At 33.0% G+C, this 18,559-nt stretch overlaps 2 protein-coding genes and 2 long non-coding RNA genes across 7 annotated transcripts in view; 1 reads left to right on the plus strand and 3 right to left on the minus strand.

Moving 5' to 3' along the window:
- The window catches only part of LOC144548651 (GDSL esterase/lipase At1g28600-like), a 28,390-nt gene extending 10,192 nt beyond the window's left edge, over positions 1-18,198 (minus strand). Inside the window, exons 1-6 of one of the 2 annotated variants that reach the window (XR_013509408.1) lie at positions 17,928-18,198; positions 17,488-17,703; positions 17,002-17,153; positions 15,794-16,070; positions 14,971-15,336; positions 13,234-13,299 (exon numbers count right to left, since the gene is read on the minus strand). Coding sequence is in view for 1 of the 2 variants with exons in the window: in XM_078297370.1 (XP_078153496.1) it covers positions 17,488-17,703; positions 17,928-18,183 (472 nt within the window). In the remaining variant the exon portion in view is untranslated. Of the gene's footprint in view, positions 1-13,233; positions 13,300-14,970; positions 15,337-15,793; positions 16,071-17,001; positions 17,154-17,487; positions 17,704-17,927 lie in introns of those variants that run through there. The other variant, XM_078297370.1, reaches the window with a different exon arrangement.
- LOC144548665 (uncharacterized) lies at positions 591-2,918 on the minus strand. 3 transcript variants are annotated; one of them, XR_013509415.1, is made up of 4 exons: positions 2,614-2,918; positions 2,109-2,199; positions 1,140-1,260; positions 591-924 (listed from the first exon to the last, which is right to left on the minus strand). It is a non-coding gene; the product is annotated as an uncharacterized LOC144548665 (long non-coding RNA). The 3 variants fall into 3 exon arrangements; XR_013509414.1 differs by having other exon boundaries at positions 2,609-2,918; XR_013509413.1 differs by having other exon boundaries at positions 2,552-2,918.
- LOC144548718 (uncharacterized) lies at positions 4,439-6,590 on the plus strand. Its single transcript, XR_013509433.1, has 3 exons — positions 4,439-4,693; positions 4,804-4,869; positions 6,239-6,590. It is a non-coding gene; the product is annotated as an uncharacterized LOC144548718 (long non-coding RNA).
- LOC144548291 (GDSL esterase/lipase At1g28600-like) lies at positions 10,507-12,087 on the minus strand. The gene is made up of 5 exons (XM_078296975.1): positions 11,835-12,087; positions 11,480-11,698; positions 11,192-11,340; positions 10,809-11,085; positions 10,507-10,727 (listed from the first exon to the last, which is right to left on the minus strand). Exons 1-5 carry the CDS (start codon positions 12,085-12,087, stop codon positions 10,507-10,509), a joined length of 1,119 nt encoding a protein of 372 aa, XP_078153101.1.
- Positions 18,199-18,559: the final 361 nt, after the last annotated feature.

Genomic DNA, 18,559 nt, shown 5'->3' on the forward strand with positions numbered 1-18,559 from the left:
CATGAGACTTGTCATGCAATAACTAGCCATGCAACTACTTCGAGAGTTGACCCAGTTTAGAGTATATGCAAGGGAATATAGTGCGGGTCCCATCATACTATTTGCAAGGAGCAGACATGGGTCCCACCATAATATTTACAAAGCAAGGGAACACGGGACCCACTAGACTATATGCAAGGATAGATAATGTGGGACCTACTTGATTATTTGCAAGGTTAGTTAACGTGGGTTCCATATGTTTATTTGCATGGGAGATGATTTCGTTATAACATGGGAAGAATATATAGTTATTACATGGATGACTATTTGCAAAAATATGATTTACATTTTTTGCATGCACATAAATTACCAATATTTGCGTGGAAAATCCGACATCTAAAATGAGCTACCTGGAGGCAAGCAGGTATAATTCAATTTTACAATCCTCCCTCTCTGTACCAATCTGATACCAACCCAGTACTGTTTACCAATTCTCATATTACAATTCAACACGATTTACTAAAACACAGAAGAGTACATACATAAAAAGCAACCAACAAGATAAGAAGAGTAATTAATTTCTATATATAACCAAAAAACTATAATCATCATTCATTTTGCCAACATTATAAAGGCAGTAAAAAACACCTTTCAAGCAATTACCAAGATAAGAAGAGTAACTTTTATATATAACCAAAATATACCCACCTTTCAAACATTAACAAAATAAGACAAACCCCCCCCCCCCCTAAGTTTACAAAATATTACCAAAATACTTTACCCTTAATATTGCCAACCACACTAGACCTCCTGGTTTCATGTTGAAGATTGATTGGCCAACCAATCGGACATTGCAGCATCATGTTCGGCAATTTCTTGTACATTCTAAGAACTCAGCAATGTTTGGAAAGACACTTGATTTGGTTGTATAGAACCAGCAGCATCCTATGTATACCAAATTGTTATATTAGAACATGTTATTGTATAACAATTATTAGCCTCAAAATAACTCATTATTATTTATCATACAGTGCTGTTACCAATTAAGAGGACCAAGTTACATTGAGCTTGTTTTTTAAATGATGCAGTTGAAGCCCCAAAATAACTTAGATGCACATGTTTACTAATTTCATAAGCAATTAATGTTATAAGTTAAATACCTTCAACAAATCTTCAAGTAGGAAGCACTGCTTACTTTCTTTCATTGAAGAGTATGAACATTGGCATGGAAGGTTTAGTAGTGTTGCACTCTTGTATAGTTGATACTTGTTACTTGGCTACCTGATGCAGGTTAAAAAACTGCTATTAGCATTGTTACCACAAAACAGGTGCATAAATAATTATATTATTAAGAAACACACCAGCAATGATGAGGCAAGCATGACATAAATGAATAAATAAAGAGTAAAAGGGTTGGGATCATGTGCTGATAACAAGTCAAAGGTATATGCAGCAGCTAATTCATAGAGGTCTTGTTATTGATCCAACTTAGCTAAAACAGTATTGAAAATTAAGATTGATAGTTGAAACCCTTGCAACAAAAAACACTTGGGTTTGAGTAGTAGTCTTCACTTGTACCACATGCTCAACAAATCTCTATATGTCATTGTTGAAGTTTAACTTAACTAAAATAACAAGTCAAATGTAAAAAAGAAAACGTATAGAGATTTAAATCTTGACAAAATTATTGTCAAGCGAAAGAGCCTTAATTCTAATCATTCACAACTTTTCTCCATTCACTACAATAGTAAATAAGTAAATAGGTAAAGAAATGAAAATAGTGAATAAAAAGAAAATGTAGCACCAGATTAAAAGTTGCAGTAATTCCTCAACCCAATCTTTTAATTACCCAAATAATCCAGCAAATTAGACAGATTTCACAACGCAACTCAAAGTGACACTTGATTAAAAGCCACTGATAATTAACAAAGAAACTTCCTAACTAAGATTAGAACACAAAATGCAAAAAGAAATCAGATCTTATGCTAAAGGATAGTAGTGCAAAATTGAAGTAACACAATGCACAAATAGAGTGAAATTTTATTTCCTGTAAATTTCCGGTGATCAACAAATATACCCTCTTCACCCTTTCCAGACCTCAATTAATGGCAGAAAATCAACCAATTTACCTGTCATGAATGCTGGTTAGTGATCCCAAATCAGGAACCAAAACACCATCATCCTTCTCCTCGGCTCCAGCAAAGTATTGAAGTCCCCCAACTGCGTACATATAATTACAAACATAATAGTATCAATTAATTCATCTCCATTCAGCTTATTGATTTAATAAAACCCTTTCAAACTTTACTTAAAAACCTCAAGGCAGCAATGACATCTGGATCGCTTGTCATTAAATCAGGATGACCAACTAATATTCGACAAGGTGAAAATCGAAAGCTATTGACAGCTAAACAAGCAAGCCCCGTAACACAAACTTCTAACAATCAACGTGCCTTGATAAGCTATTGACAGTTCAATTTCGAAATTACTCAGAAAGGTGAAAATTTTAGGGTTACCCACAACCAAAATAATGTAAAACTAATAATTTCTAAATTAATTATTGCCTTACTACCTGATTTGGACAAAATCAGTTGGTTCGCACCATACTCGACTGGATGTTCGATCTAACCTTACTTGAGATCTGAATCGCGCCAGTGAAAAGGAGCTAGAAACCGGGTTCTTGAGCCTACGAGTGAAAGGCCTAAGGACGGCCAATAGCTTATCAAAATGGATTTACTTGATCGGGTCTAAGGAAGCTCTAAAGACGGAGATCGACTTGATCGGGTTTAGATAGGAAAGGGGTCCTCTAGCTCCTAGTGGCTGGGTTTTTTGTTTTGAGAGGGCAGCGCTCGATCGATCGATCTATCAAGAGGCGGATCTAGGGTTTTTTTTTCTGAGAGAGGGAAGCACTGAAGAGAAAGGGAGAGCTATTAGAGGGGGGAAAGAAATATCAGTGTTGCTGACAATTGGGACCTAGTTTGTAATTTGTATTGAGTTCGACCTCTCCCAAACTCTCGTATTTGTCGGTAAAAAAAAATCTGGCGGCAACCGAAAAAAATAGAGGGAAGTTAAGACAAAAGTTTGGAGGGAATCTAAATTTTGTTACAATTTTAGAGGATAATAAAAATTTCAGAGGGAAGTAAAAAGTTTGACAAAATATGAGGAAAAAAAAAACACGTTATTAAATTGGAGATGTCTATTGATAATCAAAACAACACGTTATTTATCGGACGGTTTAGATTTACATATGTATAAATTTGTTAATGTATATATGATAGATAATATGAAAAAAAATCAAAAAAATAAATTTATAATTTTTTTTACAGATTCTACAGTCAAATTATATTTATAATTATTAATTTTGTAGAATTTCATTATAAGTTGTCCCTTCAACATGTGTAAATATTTGTAGACCGTTCATTTTCACACGAGCGATCGACGGTCGATCTGCAATTAAATGATTCCAAATTTATTTTGAAATGATCAAGGGTAAATATTGAGCATAACCAACATAAATTTTGTGATGTTTGGTTGTGTACGAGGTTCGATCCTACAAAAAGTGTTTATAACCCTTCGATATTTCAATATTCCGTTGACTTGATAGATATGTAAACAAAAATAAAATTTCATCGAACTTTCCTATAATAAAATGAATGCAGTGCTCTTTAGTTTCAACGGTTCCGATCGAGCAACGAACAATATATTCCCATACATCTTCATAACTCACAAAACAAGAGTTTATATTTCATGTTCATACATGTAGGTCTTGAGTCATAAACTCTAGTTTTGTCAACATAATGAAGACGCATGAGAATAAATCGTTCGTTGGTCGATCGGAACCGTTGAAATTAAAGTACATTGTATTTATTTTATTGTAAGAAAGTATGGTGAAATTTTATTTTCGTTTACATATCCATCAAGTCGACAGGATATTGAAATATCAAAGGGTTATAAACACTTTCGATTGGATCGAACCTCGTACACAACCAAACATCAGAAAATTTATGTTGGTTGTGCTCAATATTTACCCTTGATCATTTCAAAACAAATTTGGAATCATTTAATTGCAAATCGACCGTCGATCGCTCGTGTGAAAATGAACGGTCTACAAATATTTACACATGTTGAAGGGACAACTTATAATGAAATTCTACAAAATTAATAATTATAAATATAATTTGACTGTAGAATCTGTAAAAAAATTATAAATTTATTTTTTTGATTTTTTTTCATATTATCTATCATATATACATTAACAAATTTATACATATGTAAATCTAAACCGTCCGATAAATAACGTGTTGTTTTGATTATCAATGGACATCTCCAATTTAATAACATTGTGTGAAAGACAAGTGGAACCTACTTGTCAGATCCAATTTTTTCTTTTTTCCGTCCTCTCTGGAAAATTTGCGGTGCGACACAGAGAGCTGCTTGTAACTCCATCCAACTTACTCTTCAATGGGAAATTTCATCAAACAGTTCCTAAGCAATCCGTTTTCCCGCCTGAAATTTTTCATTCCCTCCAAAATGTGACAACTTCCCTCCTAATTGGATTCCCCGTTGTTTCTAGACGGACCCCTATCTCAATTTCTCTCCTACTATATCTCCTCCCTCCGCCTTCCCTAAGTCAGTTTCTAAATTAAATTACTCGCTAGTTCTTCCCTCGTCCTTTCTTTCAGAGGAGAGGAAACGAACCTTCAATCTTGGCTATGTAAGTGCTTCTGTGTAAATCTTTTTGTTTACCTTTTATTTACTTCAATCTTGTGCGCTTGAGTGAATAGATTTCATTTATTAAAACTACTCTTGTTGTACTCGTTCAAGATCATGAATGGGCATACTTTGATTCAAAAACAAGGAAGACAAGGAGACAAGGAAGAAGAAGAAAAGGTAAAAGAATTATTGGGTAGTGATTATTGGTTTCTCGGTGCCTTGCTTATTATTTGAGAAATTATGACTTAAATTTTTTCTGTCTCTGCTGGAGCACTATTTATGCTCGTCAGGTGTTTGTAGAAATTCCCCACTGAAAAATGTCACCATTTTGTTTTGGTCAACCTTCAAAAACCTTTAACATAATATAATTTTAGTTGGTTAATGGAGATGATACAAGCCTAAATAGTAGAATTATTCTAATGGAAGCGGATACGATACGTTGATTGTAGTTAACTTTAGTACCCTTATCCCTGTAATCTGATGTTTATTTTTGAGGTAATCCCTCTAATTTGATGTTATAAGACCTTAGGTGAAATTCCAATCATCTAATTTTAGTTCATATTTTTTTCATTAACACGTCTACCTGGTCTGGATTAGAGCGCTCTGATTTTTGAGGTACCTAGTTGTATGTAATTTTAGGTATTTAGAGAAGTTCAAATCAGGCTTGCTGGTATGATAATGGTACAATGAGCAGTAATGGTGAAAGGTACGTTGAGCAGTGGTACCGGTGGTGATGTGTTAGTATTGTGTTTACTGGTACAGGTTTTTAAGTGCAAAGGCTGGTGCAGGTTACTGTTTTGTTGGTCCAGCTTTGTAGGACTGACTACTGGTTTGGGTACGAAGGTAGATAGATGTTCTGGCCATGAGTCTTTATAATAACATTTTCCAATTTTCCGTTAATATATTCATTGGCACTGCTGCCAAATTTTCAAAAAAAAAAAAAAAAATTATGTACAATACGGTGAATTTTGGTCAAATTGAAGATCTATTCTTCTAGGTCAATAGAAAAAAAATCTGTATAATTAAGTGGTCAGGTTTAATTACATACTGCCGAGTTTATTTGAATTATATCTTGATATTGGTGTGCCAATTGGAATACTCTTTTTTGCATATCATATTACGTATGTGGAGTACAGAGAGAACGTAGAACTAATTACATCCTATTTTATTTTAATTTACTGTTAAGTTTTGCTTTTTAATGGAGATACAAGGGACACCTCCATGTAATTTTTAAAGGGTACATTGGTCAATTCAAAATTTTACACAATTAAATAAAAAGAAAAATAAATAAAAGGGATAGAAGAAATAAAGTTATTTTTTTATAGGGATATTGGGTATTATGGTGATATGATGGGGAAATTGGTTATTTCAAAAGTTTAGATGAGTACATTGGAAATTTTTCCTATTTTTTTGTTGTAATTTTTAACCTGCAATAAGATAGGATTTAACCTGCAATAAGACTCTACTTTAGTTGACCATTAAAAAAAAGTTAGATTATAGTTTCATATATCATGATACTATAAATTTGATATATTCTTGAATTCAGAGAACACATGGAAAATCATGCTTGAATGATGTAAGTGACGGGGGTACATGAAGACAAACAACCTTAATAATCGCCTTAGTTCTTGCAGTGTTAACCCTCCTTCCTTTGTGGGATGAACTAGCTGAGGAGATTGATGTAGGATTAGCGATAAGTTTTTGAGATGAGTAAACTTTTCATGAATCAAATTATTGGAGAGGGTATTTTTTTAGTACAACTGCGTAGTAGAATTTTTGTTTTATGTAGGTTTTCATATGCATTAGGGCTCAATCAAATTATTTTGGAGCCTAGTTGCACATTTGAGATAATTTAAGTAACTATTGGTTTTTTTCAGAGATTTGATTGTGGGCTCATAGATGGATAGATTATGCTATTGATATAAATTTGTATAATTATTTTTCATCTCTAAAAAAATCATTAAACTTCTTGGTGATGTGATTTATAATAAACTTCTTGGAAGGTTTGTTCTACATATAAGAATTTAAGTTATCAAAGTATTGAATTCTTATATACTGTGAATTTTAATTAAAAACTTCATTGAAAATGAGATATCAAATAAACAGAAATAAATCTTTCTTTAGGAAATAAACTATTGCATGGCTAATCCCATGCAATTGTTAGGAACTTTCAGTCCAGACTATTTGCATAAGAATGGTAGTGGACTATTTACATAAATCTTCAATAAAATATAATATAAACATTGAGTTGAGTAGTTGCATGGCCATGGAGTTAAATAGTTGCATGGACATTTAATAAAATATAATATTTACTAAGTGATTAAGTAGTTGCATGAGAAGGGAGTTGAGTTGTTGCATGAACTTTTAATTAAATATAATATCTACTAAGTTTTTAAGTAGTTGCATGGCCATGGAGTTGAGTTGTTGCATGGACCTCGAATTAATTACAATATCTGACCTTCAAAAATCATTTGCATGACTGAATATTACACAGTTGCATGGTTACACTTCATTTAATTGCATGCGATACCTGTTACATGGGAATTCGCATGCAACAAGTTTAAAAAGTCAACAAACGCCATTTCTTTTGCATGGGCCGTCTCAACCATGCAAAAAACCGGTGCTGGGCATGCAAAAAACGATTATTCTAGTAGTGTTATATTTTAAAGTCCAAATTGTCCAAACTGTTCAACATAATCTCTACAATAAAATGTGCTTTCTAGATCAAAATTTATATTTTTTTGAATTTTTTTACTATTTATTAAGTCTTTTACAAAACTATTGTTCTTGGACAATTCTGAACCACTAAAAAATAGTAGTTTTGAAAAATACTTAATAGATAGTAAAAAAATTCAAAAAAATTATAAAATTTGATCTCCAAGCACCTTTTAATACAGATACCATGTTGAACGGTTTGGATTGACTGTTTAATCTTTAAAAATTGCAAAAGTAAATTGTTGTAAGATGTTGTAACTTTCAAATGTTGTAAGTGGATCCCTCGTCGAAAACAAAAAACCAAAAAAGAAAGAAAAATAATTTAAAAATAAATTGTGCACTAATATTATTGTCTATTTCCCATTATTTTTGTATCTGGTACATTTTTTGTGTTGTACCATCCAACACATAAATTTAACTAAAAGCCTTGTAAAAGAATTTGTCTAGCCCTGAAAAGCCCAGCCCATATACTTCACCGTTTTTTTTAGATCCAACAACAAGACCCGTTATTTGGGTATCAATCAATTTGATTTAATTTGGTGTCTTAATTTATGTACTTGAAATATTTGATTGGTTGAACTTACCTTTCAAATTATTTGGTTATTTAGGAAGGGAACAACAGATAGTGTCTCATTTTCTGAAGAGATGCTAGCATTGGTATATATATAGCATGGCAATAATGAGGTGAGAATGTCCTATTACTTATTCTGTGTGAAAAATTAATTGAATTGCACTGATAATAAAAAAATTCTTTCTATTTTATTTGGGTGGTGAGGGGTTCAACAGATATTTATTTTTTGGAGTGTTATATTAATTTGAAGAAATTATTTATTAGCACAATTTTTGTATGAAATGTTTGGTGGTCAGGGAGAAGAATTATTCATTAAATCCATATGACAAAATCATGTCAAAGCTATAAATTGAAATTTTCCAGTTTTCTCCTTTAAAAGTTTTAATTTTTACAAACAAATAAATAATTAGTCCTTCTCACAAAATGAAACTATTAGCCCCTCTCACAAAATAGGAAGTCCAATGAACGCCATGTTAGCGAGGAGTCCAGTCAAACACTAAATCCAATGTATACATCATAACATGCGTTAAACGCATATTGACTCCTTTAACTTATCCATTCCATTCCACATTCATTTTATTTGATACCACACAATTGCCATGTTCATTGAAAGTAGAATTTTGAGCGAACATGCGTGAGTTTACAATTTGTAATGTAAATGTGATTTTGTTATAAGTTAACGAATACAGTACTTGATAACTCCTTGAAAGTAGAGATATATGATCACATAAACAATACATTGATATAAATAGTACTATATAGTGAGGATAATATAATTCGAGATGAAATCATGATTATCCGTTATTTGTAGTATGTATAATGAAGAGCAATATATATAATTTAATTTAAAGAGATGATATTACATGATCTATACAAGTAATGAAAAACGGAGCAGATAGAGTTATAGTTTATTTGTATTAAGGATTGAAGTTAATTAATATGTTGAATAATATTTGCAACGAAAGTAATGGTGAGAATGATTAATGTATTAGTTTGTGAGATGCATTGTGAAAAGGTGTAATGTTAGAATATGTGAGAGAAATGATATGATATGACATGACCAATCTGTGACATTAAATGATGTGAGAGAATATGTGAGAGAAATGATATATTTACATAACAATCTGTGATATGCATATGACCAATCTGTGAATGTATGAGATCTGTGACATGCATATGACCAATCTGTGAATGTATATCATATGAGGAATGATGATAAACAAACAATATAATGAATTTAGAAGAACAGAAAAAAGTAAAAGTTAAGGTAATATTACTAATTTGATGCTATCGAAAAGTCTAGATATAAACTAAGAGCATCTACATCCCTGAAACTATTAGAGCTTCTAATCCAGTTTCAGGGATGTGGGAGAGTTTCTTATTTAGAAACTATGCAGGAAAGTTTCTTATTAAGAAACTGTTTGTAAACTCTGTGTTGGTCAAATGATTGGCTCAAATTGTTTCTCCTTTTTAATTTGTTGCTGACGTGGCTTAATAGAAACTCTAAAATGAGTTTCAGGAATGTAAGAGTTAGAAACTTTAAAAATCATAATTTCTAAAAAATAGTTAACAGTTATTTAGAAATCCTTTTGAGTTTTAGGGATGTAGATGCTCTAAGGGTACGTTAGGATTGAGACTGAGCTTAGTGAGAATAGTGTGCCAACTCCGAATTTGAAAGGGTGAGGTTAGTGAAAATATCTGCAAAACCATATTGTTGGTTTCACTATGAAATTGACAGTATAGTTCCACAAGTTTAATCTGTGAATGGAGTAAATATCAAATTTCCACATAAAAATGGTTAAATTGTTTATCTAATTTTTTTAAAGATGGTAAAAATAAAAAAAATTCAGAAAATAAATGCTTAGGAAAAAAAATAAGTTTGTTATAAAGTTATATTAAACGTTTATTAAATAAGAGTAGAAATAGGTTGTTCTTAAAGCTGTTTTTCACTAAAAAACAGCGAAGGAAAGGGAAGAGAGAGAGAGAGAGTTGGGCAAACGGTTAACCTCCTCTACACATATATATGTAGGTTACAAATTTTGAATAGTTTGTATATAAATTTTCCTCCTTTCTCTTCTCTTCTCCTTTTATTCTTCTCAAAATTTAAGATTATAGAGCAAGTAAACTGAATCTGGTCAGGTCCGGTCACCCCTCCTCTCCCCTCCCTCCTCTCTCCATTTCCGGAGCACACCCTAAGCATATCAAGTTTTTTAGTGAACTGAAGTTGAAACCTATCGAATTGATTTCAAATGACAAATCTAAACTGTTGAAACCGACCAACTTCACGAGTTATATGGACGGTTGTTTCATGTAATTAACTCGATATTAATTTATAATTCAAAGAAGGGCCTGCTATGTCTTTCAAGAAGTTGAGGAAATGCTGGAGTGCGCGGTTATGAGAATTATAATATTTTAATGATCGATGAATTGAACATTTGAAAATATAACAATTTCATGCATCCACCAAACTTGAGATGAACAAATTGTAACTTATTGCAAGACAAATGTTTCCTAAAAATGATAATTAGCTAGCAAAGTTTTGAAAGTGGAGGATCAGAATATGGCCCGTTCAATATTCCGTTTGCAATCGCATGGTACGAAGCCTCTGTTAGGTGGATACCATCCCAAGATAAAGCCTTCGACGGATCAACACACACCGATGATTGCTCGTCTCCACAGCCATGGGTGAAGCTAAAATGATACTGTGATGCTTCAAATCCACAGCAAGCAAATAAGGGAGACTCAAAACCTGCATTGTTTGTACAGATAACATCAGTTGTTGCATACAGTTGCACATATGACATATATAAGCTTTTTGTGAGGTACGTACCGAGGTCATTTGCATTTTGGTAAACATTTAGCAGCATGCCGTAGTAGTCAGCATAGATAATTTTTGCATTTGGATGAAGCATTCTTTGCTTGTTTAGTTCTTGCAGAAGCAAAGTGTTGTGGTACACGGAGAACTCGTTCAACCGGTTGATGCATCCGGTTTGCGGATCATAGTCTTCGGTTCTATTAGTTTGGTATTGCATAAGGTACACAGGAGTGCAGCCGATTGGGAAATTTCCTGGCACAACCAATGTAGTGGCCCCAAGGTTGATCAGATCCTGTCAATGAATAACACATTTTTTTTTTTCATCTTTTGATTTTTTCAGGATTTTTATTATAAGATTTACGCTAAACTATGACAAATTAAGTTGAGAAATAAATTACATTAACAGCGGAACCAATTGCAGAAACCACATATGGGACCCACGTTGTTATTTTTTCAAGTGGTACAAAGGCAGCTAGGCCGCGATTATAGTCATTTCCTCCTATCTCTCCCACAAAAATGAGAGAGTTTCTGATCATGGTTGAGACATCTGTCGAGAAATAAATCTATCATATTTCAATAAATTAAACATTGAAATGCCAATAATTATGATAGAAATGAACACATATATATATGTCTATATAGTATTTACATCCAACAGAAAGTTGTATTAATTTTTGTAAGCTTACCGGAGCCATTAGCTATCGTTGGCAAGAGATTGTTGAAAAACTGGAGCTGAACCCACAAAGAGTTGTCTGCCAGTGTTGTATTTAATCCTGAGATTCTGGTAAATTCTGAATTGTTTAACGCAGCTGCTCCTCCAACAGCAAAGTTTACACCTCTTTGGAAATACTCGGGTGTATTACCACCCACAGATGGTGGCAGGAAGGGAAAATTAAATTGTTCAGCTGTATCCATGTATCATGTTATCAGAAACTAATTGTATTTCACAATTAATCTTAAAAGAATGCACCGAAATCGACTTGTCTCGAAATAAAGAACATTATTATTCATTCATTGTTGTCTGCTTCAATTTCTACATACCTACGAAGTCGACAATGACTCGACCATCGGACCATCGACCGGTGGGATGATGAAAATAAGTCTCTCCATACGGAAGTGCACCAATGCTTGTTTTAGCCTTTCCACTCAGAAGGTAGAAATTTCCGGTATCACTGATTGAGTCGCCGAAGTTAATAATGCGATCGAAGCAACCGAGCATTGGAACTGTGCATAGGTTGATAACAAGAATGAATAGAGAAATAGGAACAGAGAGCATAAGCTTGGAGGAATCCATATTGGCAATTATCACTAATTGGTTTGGAATAAGCAATATAAAGCAAATAGGGGTAACATAATTATATACAAGGTCTCTGAATTTCTACAAATGGAAGGTTAGATATGCTAGTAAATCTGCTATTAATATCAGAACCAATGCCATAAATTTATTAAGAACATTTCAATTGCCTATCAAAATATTTAAGAGAAACAGACTTACAGAATCCACCTTTATTCTTTACGGTAAAGCAAAAATACAACCTTGTTCGGACCAAAATGGTAACAGGATAGAGGTTACTAATTTATTAAATTAATTAAATTTGATGACATAGTGGCCATACTAGTTTCTGATATAATTTTAGAATTTTTGCAGAATTTTGTTAATACTATAATGTATAGCTTAAAAAATTGACAATCAAGTTAGTATGATCAATAAATACTAATTAAGATATCAATCAAATTTCATAGGCCTAAACTTGGGCCTTACTCCGGTACAACAGTTCCAATCCTAATTAAATACTATTTTGGGATGAAGTATCATCCAAATATGAATTGGCCCAATCACCTTTTTTTTTTGTCAATACATCCTTCTATGTAGGGGTGTCAACGGGTACAATAAGACTTGGGTGGGCGCATTTTCATATATGTATCCGTTCCAAATTGTTCTTAACTGTACCTTATTCTTATCCACACTCTACTCTTAACCCGTTATGATTGTCGGATAACGAAACGGTAGAGGATAAATAACGGGTAATTATAATATAATAATCATTTTTATTATTTATTAAATAAAACGTTAAAACACATTCACTTCACACATATATACATGGTTTGAAGGTCTAAACTTTATTGGAATTTGCTGAAATTCATTTACATGTTTTAATGATTGATTAAGTGTAACACAACTATCAAAAGTAGTTGGAGAATATATATTCATTGTTCATTAATATATATAGTATGTATAACTTTTATTATAATTATCTGATTGGGTAACATGTACGTAATAGACTTTATCTATACCCTTACCCGTTTCAATAACAAAGAAAAAATCTTAACCTGTACCCAATAAGTTTACAAAAAAAAAAAAAATCTTACCCGCACCCGTCTTATCGAACACGATACGGGTTGGATATACGGATAAAAAGGTGCCATTGACACCCCTACTTCCATGGACAGTACAACAAATTTCAGTACCAGTGCTTTATGCAAATTGTCTTGCTATTTTTTCAACCTAAAACATTTTTTACAACAATTAATTATAAAACAAAGGAAAAGTAAGTTCAGATATCTCATCCACTACATTGTGTTGGAGGGATAAAGAAGAAGGCTCTCTAAATCATGCATGATATCGGAAAAAATGTTACTTATGGGAGGGAAAGAGTATGACCCTCGTAGCACTCCATGTGCAATCGCTTTGTAAGCGGCCTCTGTAAAGTGGAGCCCATCCCATTATACGTACTTTGATGGGACCGAACAAACCGTAGAACCTTTGTTTCCACATGATGCAATTGATGAGTAATTGTATGGGCCTTTGGCCCTGCAGCATGCCATTAAAGGGTAACTGAAACCTACACAAAAATGTAACAATTTTGTGTAGTGATCTATTTGTGGAATAAATTGAAATACATTAATATGCATAGCTACTTTAGTGAATGTAATTAGTGCACAAGATAAATAGAAGAACATTCTTTTAAAATGTTTCTTATATGCTTGAAAAGTGATTCTTATGTAAAAATATGAGAGAATGTATATAGCTCAGCAAAAAGAATCAATATCAAGTAATGAGTATATTATTTTCTTTTGTGGAATATATAGGTAATAAGTTCCTTTACGAACGAACCATTTTTTTATAGTTCTATTTTGCAATTGTTTTAATTGAATTCCAAAAGTCGATATCAATGTTTTGAAAACCATAGTGACTCAAAATATTAATATTCATAGATTTTGGTGGCTTGTTGGATGGATGTCTTGCTAAGTTTGATTGCGATATTCATACCTAATTTCTTTTAATTATGAAAGATATTCATGGAAGCTTTATAATAATCTGCATAGATAATATTCACATCAGGATAGAGAACCCGAAGCTTTGTAAGCTCCTCTGAAAGCATGGCATTGTGGTACTCAGCAAACTGATTTAAGCGCTTGATGCATCCTGTTTCCGGGTCATAGTCTTCCTTTTTCCGGCTTTGGAACAGCGTAAGATACCTCGGAATGCATCCTACCGGGAAATTATTAGGAACCAATAATGTTTTGGCTCCACAACTGATCAATTCCTGTATAATTATATATAAATTAAGATCAGTGTCATACATTAGTTTAGTATTCACTGTCAATTCCATGACGTTCTGTCTTTAACAAAGACAGCCCTGTCTTAAAATAACATAGATACACAGGATAAGGCAGAATAAAAAGTCAACGAAGAATGTTAGCATGAAGAAATACAGTTTATCCATATAATACCTTAATCCGTTATGGTTGTTGGATAACGAAATAGTAGCAGGTAAATAATGGGTAATTCTAATATAATAATAATTTTTATTATTCATTAAAACACACTCATTTCACACACACACATGTTTTGAAGGTCTAAACTTTATTGGAATTTGCTGAAATTTATTTACATGTTTTAATGATTAATTTAAGTGTAACACAACTATCAAAAGTGGTTGAAAAATAGATGTTCATTGTTCATTAATACATATAATATGTATAATTTTTATTATAATTGTCCGATCGGGTAACAGGTATGGAATATACTTTATCCATACCCGTAGCCGTCTTATCGAACACAATACAATTCAGGTAAATGGATAAAGGGTACCATTGACACCCCTACTTCCATGGACAGTACAACAAATTTCAGTACCAGTTCTTTATACAAATTGTCTTGCTTTTTTTCAACCTAAAACATTCCTTACAACTACTAATATAAAACAAAGGCAAATTAAGTAAGTTCAGATTTCTTCTGGTTTCCCATATGTAGTCTATCTCAGCCACTACATTGCGTTAGAGGGATCAAGAAGAAGGCTCTCTGAATTATACATGATACCGGAGCAAATGTTACTTATGGGAGGGAAAGAGTATGACCCTCGTAGCACTCCATGTGCAATCACTTTGTAAGCGGCCTCTGTCATGTGGATCCCATCCCATGATACGTACTTCGATGGGTCCGAACAAACCGTAGTACCTTGATTTCCGCATCGTGTAAATGATGAGAAATTGTAAGGGCCTTTGCCCCCGCAACATGCCATTAAAGGGTAACTGAAACCTACACAAAAGATTGTAACAATTTTGTAAAGTGATCTAATTATGGAATAAAATGAAATACATTAACTTGCATAGCTACTTTAGTGAATGTAGTTAGTGCACAAGATAAATAGAAGAACATTCTTTTAAAATATTTCTTATCTGCTTGAAAAGTGATTCTTATGTAAAAATATGAGATAATGTATATAGCTCAGCAAAAGGAATCAATATCAAGTAATTAATGAGTATATTATTTTCTTTTGTGGAATATTATATGTAGGTAATAAGTTCCTTAAAAACCATTTTTTTAGTTCTATTTTGCAATTATATATGTTAATTGAATTCCTAAAAGTCGATATCAAAGTTTTGAAAACCATAGTGACATACAATATTAATATGCATAGATGATAGTCAAACTAGATTTTGGTTGCTTAATTGTTGGATGGATGGCTTGCTAATTTTGCTTGCGAAATTCTTACCTAATTTCTTTGAATTATGAAAGATATTCATGAAAGCTTTATAATAATCTGCATAGATAATATTCACATCAGGATAGAGAACCCGAAGCCTTGTAAGCTCGTCTGAAAGCATTGCATTGTGGTACTCTGCAAACTTATTTAAGCGCTTGATGCATCCTGTTTTCGGGTCATAATCTTCCTTCTTCCGGCTTTGGAACTGCGTAAGATACCTCGGGAGACATCCTATCGGGAAATTATTTGGAACCAACAATGTTTTGGCTCCACGACTGATCAATTCCTGTATAATTATATATTAATTAAGATCAGTGTCATACATTAGTTTAACATTCACTGTCAATTCCATGACGTGCATGAAGAAATACAGTTTTAAGCACAGGATAAGGCAGAATAAAAAGTCAATCAAGAATAACATAGATGCACAGGATAAGGCAGAATAAAAAGTCAATCAAGAATGTTAGCATGAAGAAATACAGTTTTAAGCAGTATAAAACAAATTAAAATGTAGAGGCCAGAGGATATTATCCAATTTCATCCGAATCCGAATTCGAAAAATTTCTTAAATTATCCGATCCGTATCCGAGACTACCCGTATCTGTTTATCGCTTTTCGGAAAATTATAATGGATAAGGATACTGTATGATTTTTAACTATCTGTATCTGACCGTTTACACCCCTAAACCACGAAAAATATAATCTATCTTCTTAAATCGATTTATTAAATTGCATATTCATATGACTGATTTATTAAACTGCATAAACATATATATATTTTTATGAACAATATAACACTATAATATGATTAGTGACTAATGTTTTGATAATATGATATATGTTTTGTAACCATCAAATTTATTATGAAAAATATTAGATCTAATTTATGAATGAAAAATTATATTTGGATATTCTTTACTATAATATATATTCGTAATTTATCTTTAATTATCTGAATTATATTCATATCAAATCCGTATCCATCTGATATTTGATTCGTATCTATAGCATTTAATATCTAATCCGTATCAGGGACTATATATCCATATTTGTATTAATTTCCGAAAAATTATAACATATAAGAATACGGTTTGACCACTATCTGATCCGTATCCGACTGTTTACACCCCTACCCTAATTACATGTTTAATAATAATAAGCCTCAATGGTTTAAAAGTTGAAACTATGCTAAGAGAAAAGAAAAAAAAAATGCGTACTTGGATGGTTAATCTGATGGCTCTGATTACATGAGGAACAAAGGTTCGTACTTCATCTAGGGTTATTCCATTAAACAATGGATGGTTGTAATCGTTCCCTCCTATCTCCCCTACCACAAACAGAGCACTGCTCATGACTGAGCTGCCAAGTCCTGCACAATCAATTTATTAATTAGTGATGTTATGAAAAAACAATGTTGTAAATAACGGTATGTGCTTGTCGGACGGATAGGGTACCGCAAAACAATTAATGAAAAATAATCTGAAATAATCGACTATATTAAAAAATAATTGGTCAATTAGTAAGGAAAATCTGTGACGGTTTGATCCTCGCCAAAGACTAATTGACCGATTAATCGGCCGAAAATAGAGATTATGTTCAACGGTTCATATCGCCTATTTGAATTTGAAAATAGAGATATAAATCGGTAGCGCAGTCCATGCATCACAAATAAAGATAAACAAGAGATTTGATTGAGATAATACCTGGTTCTTTCAAGATTGAAGTTAGTAATTTCTTGAACCACTCAAGCTGAGTACCAAGCGAGTAATCCGTCCAAGATGCCTCGATTCCCATGGATTCGAAGAAGGAATTGTTCAATGCCGTGGCGCCACCAACGGCAAAATTTGCACCATGAAGGAGGTCCTCTGTGCTCTTTCTCGAGAGATATGCCGGGATAAATGGTAACCCGTACGCTTCCGCTAATCAATGAAATATAAGCCAGTCAATATCTTTCTTAAAACAGACCTACTAAATTTTTTAAATTGGGGGTAAAATTCTACAAAATTTACTGATTTAACTAAATTTCGTAAAATTTTCTTGCTAATTATTCGCATTATCCTATTGTTAAATATATACACATCACATTTCCTTAAGAAACAACTCAGTATTTAGAGGAAGGAACCTATGGGTAAAGTGCACTAACCAATGAAGTCCAGAATTAACCGTCCATCACAGTACCGGCCAGTGGGGCGGCCGAAATAAGTCTCCCCATATGGCAGGTGACGGATGGGATGGTAACCGTTGCCAATAGATTTGAGGTAGTTTCCAGTGTCGCTGATCGAGTCACCGAAGCAGAAAATGTGGGTGAAGCAATTACAATTTCCAGTTTTGAATAGAAGTAGAGTAAGGATTGTGAGTGTAGGGATGTGAAGAGAGAAAAGGAGATGCCTTGGAGCCATGAGAGAGATTGTATCAAGTCAATTTGTGATATGTGCTTGAATGTTTGTTTTGTAAGAGGTTGTAAACTATACTTATAGACAAATACAATAAGGTCTGGAAATATATAAATTAAAAACATTTCTTATTCTGCATGAGAATAAACAATCAGGGTGTGTTCAGCTGCATGGGGAAATAAACTTTTCCCTTGTTTCTTGATGGACCGGGCCTGTTCGGCAGTCAATTTTTACTGGGATTTTTCATGGGTTTGGGTCATCAGATCAAATTATAATTCCATGTGGGCGTTCCGCAGCCCTTTTCTTCCCCATAATATTCCTACAAGTACAGCCCCATTGTTTCCATTTCAGTGCAATTTGGTGGGCTAAAAAGACGCAGCTC

Source organism: Carex rostrata, chromosome 33 (genome assembly GCF_964058835.1).
Source record: "Carex rostrata chromosome 33, lpCarRost1.2, whole genome shotgun sequence".
Taxonomy (NCBI): domain Eukaryota; kingdom Viridiplantae; phylum Streptophyta; class Magnoliopsida; order Poales; family Cyperaceae; genus Carex; species Carex rostrata.

What these genes read in the sequence shown, in the direction of transcription:
- LOC144548291 (XM_078296975.1), bottom strand. Translation starts at nt 12,087, where the DNA reads ATGGATTCCTCCAAGCTTATGCTCTCTGTTCCTATTTCTCTATTCATT. An exon ending in AACGATAGCTAATGGCTCCG is followed by an intron (nt 11,341 to 11,479) that starts GTAAGCTTACAA and finishes ATTTCTCGACAG; the next exon opens with ATGTCTCAACCATGATCAGA. An exon ending in CCAAAATGCAAATGACCTCG is followed by an intron (nt 10,728 to 10,808) that starts GTACGTACCTCA and finishes CAAACAATGCAG; the next exon opens with GTTTTGAGTCTCCCTTATTT.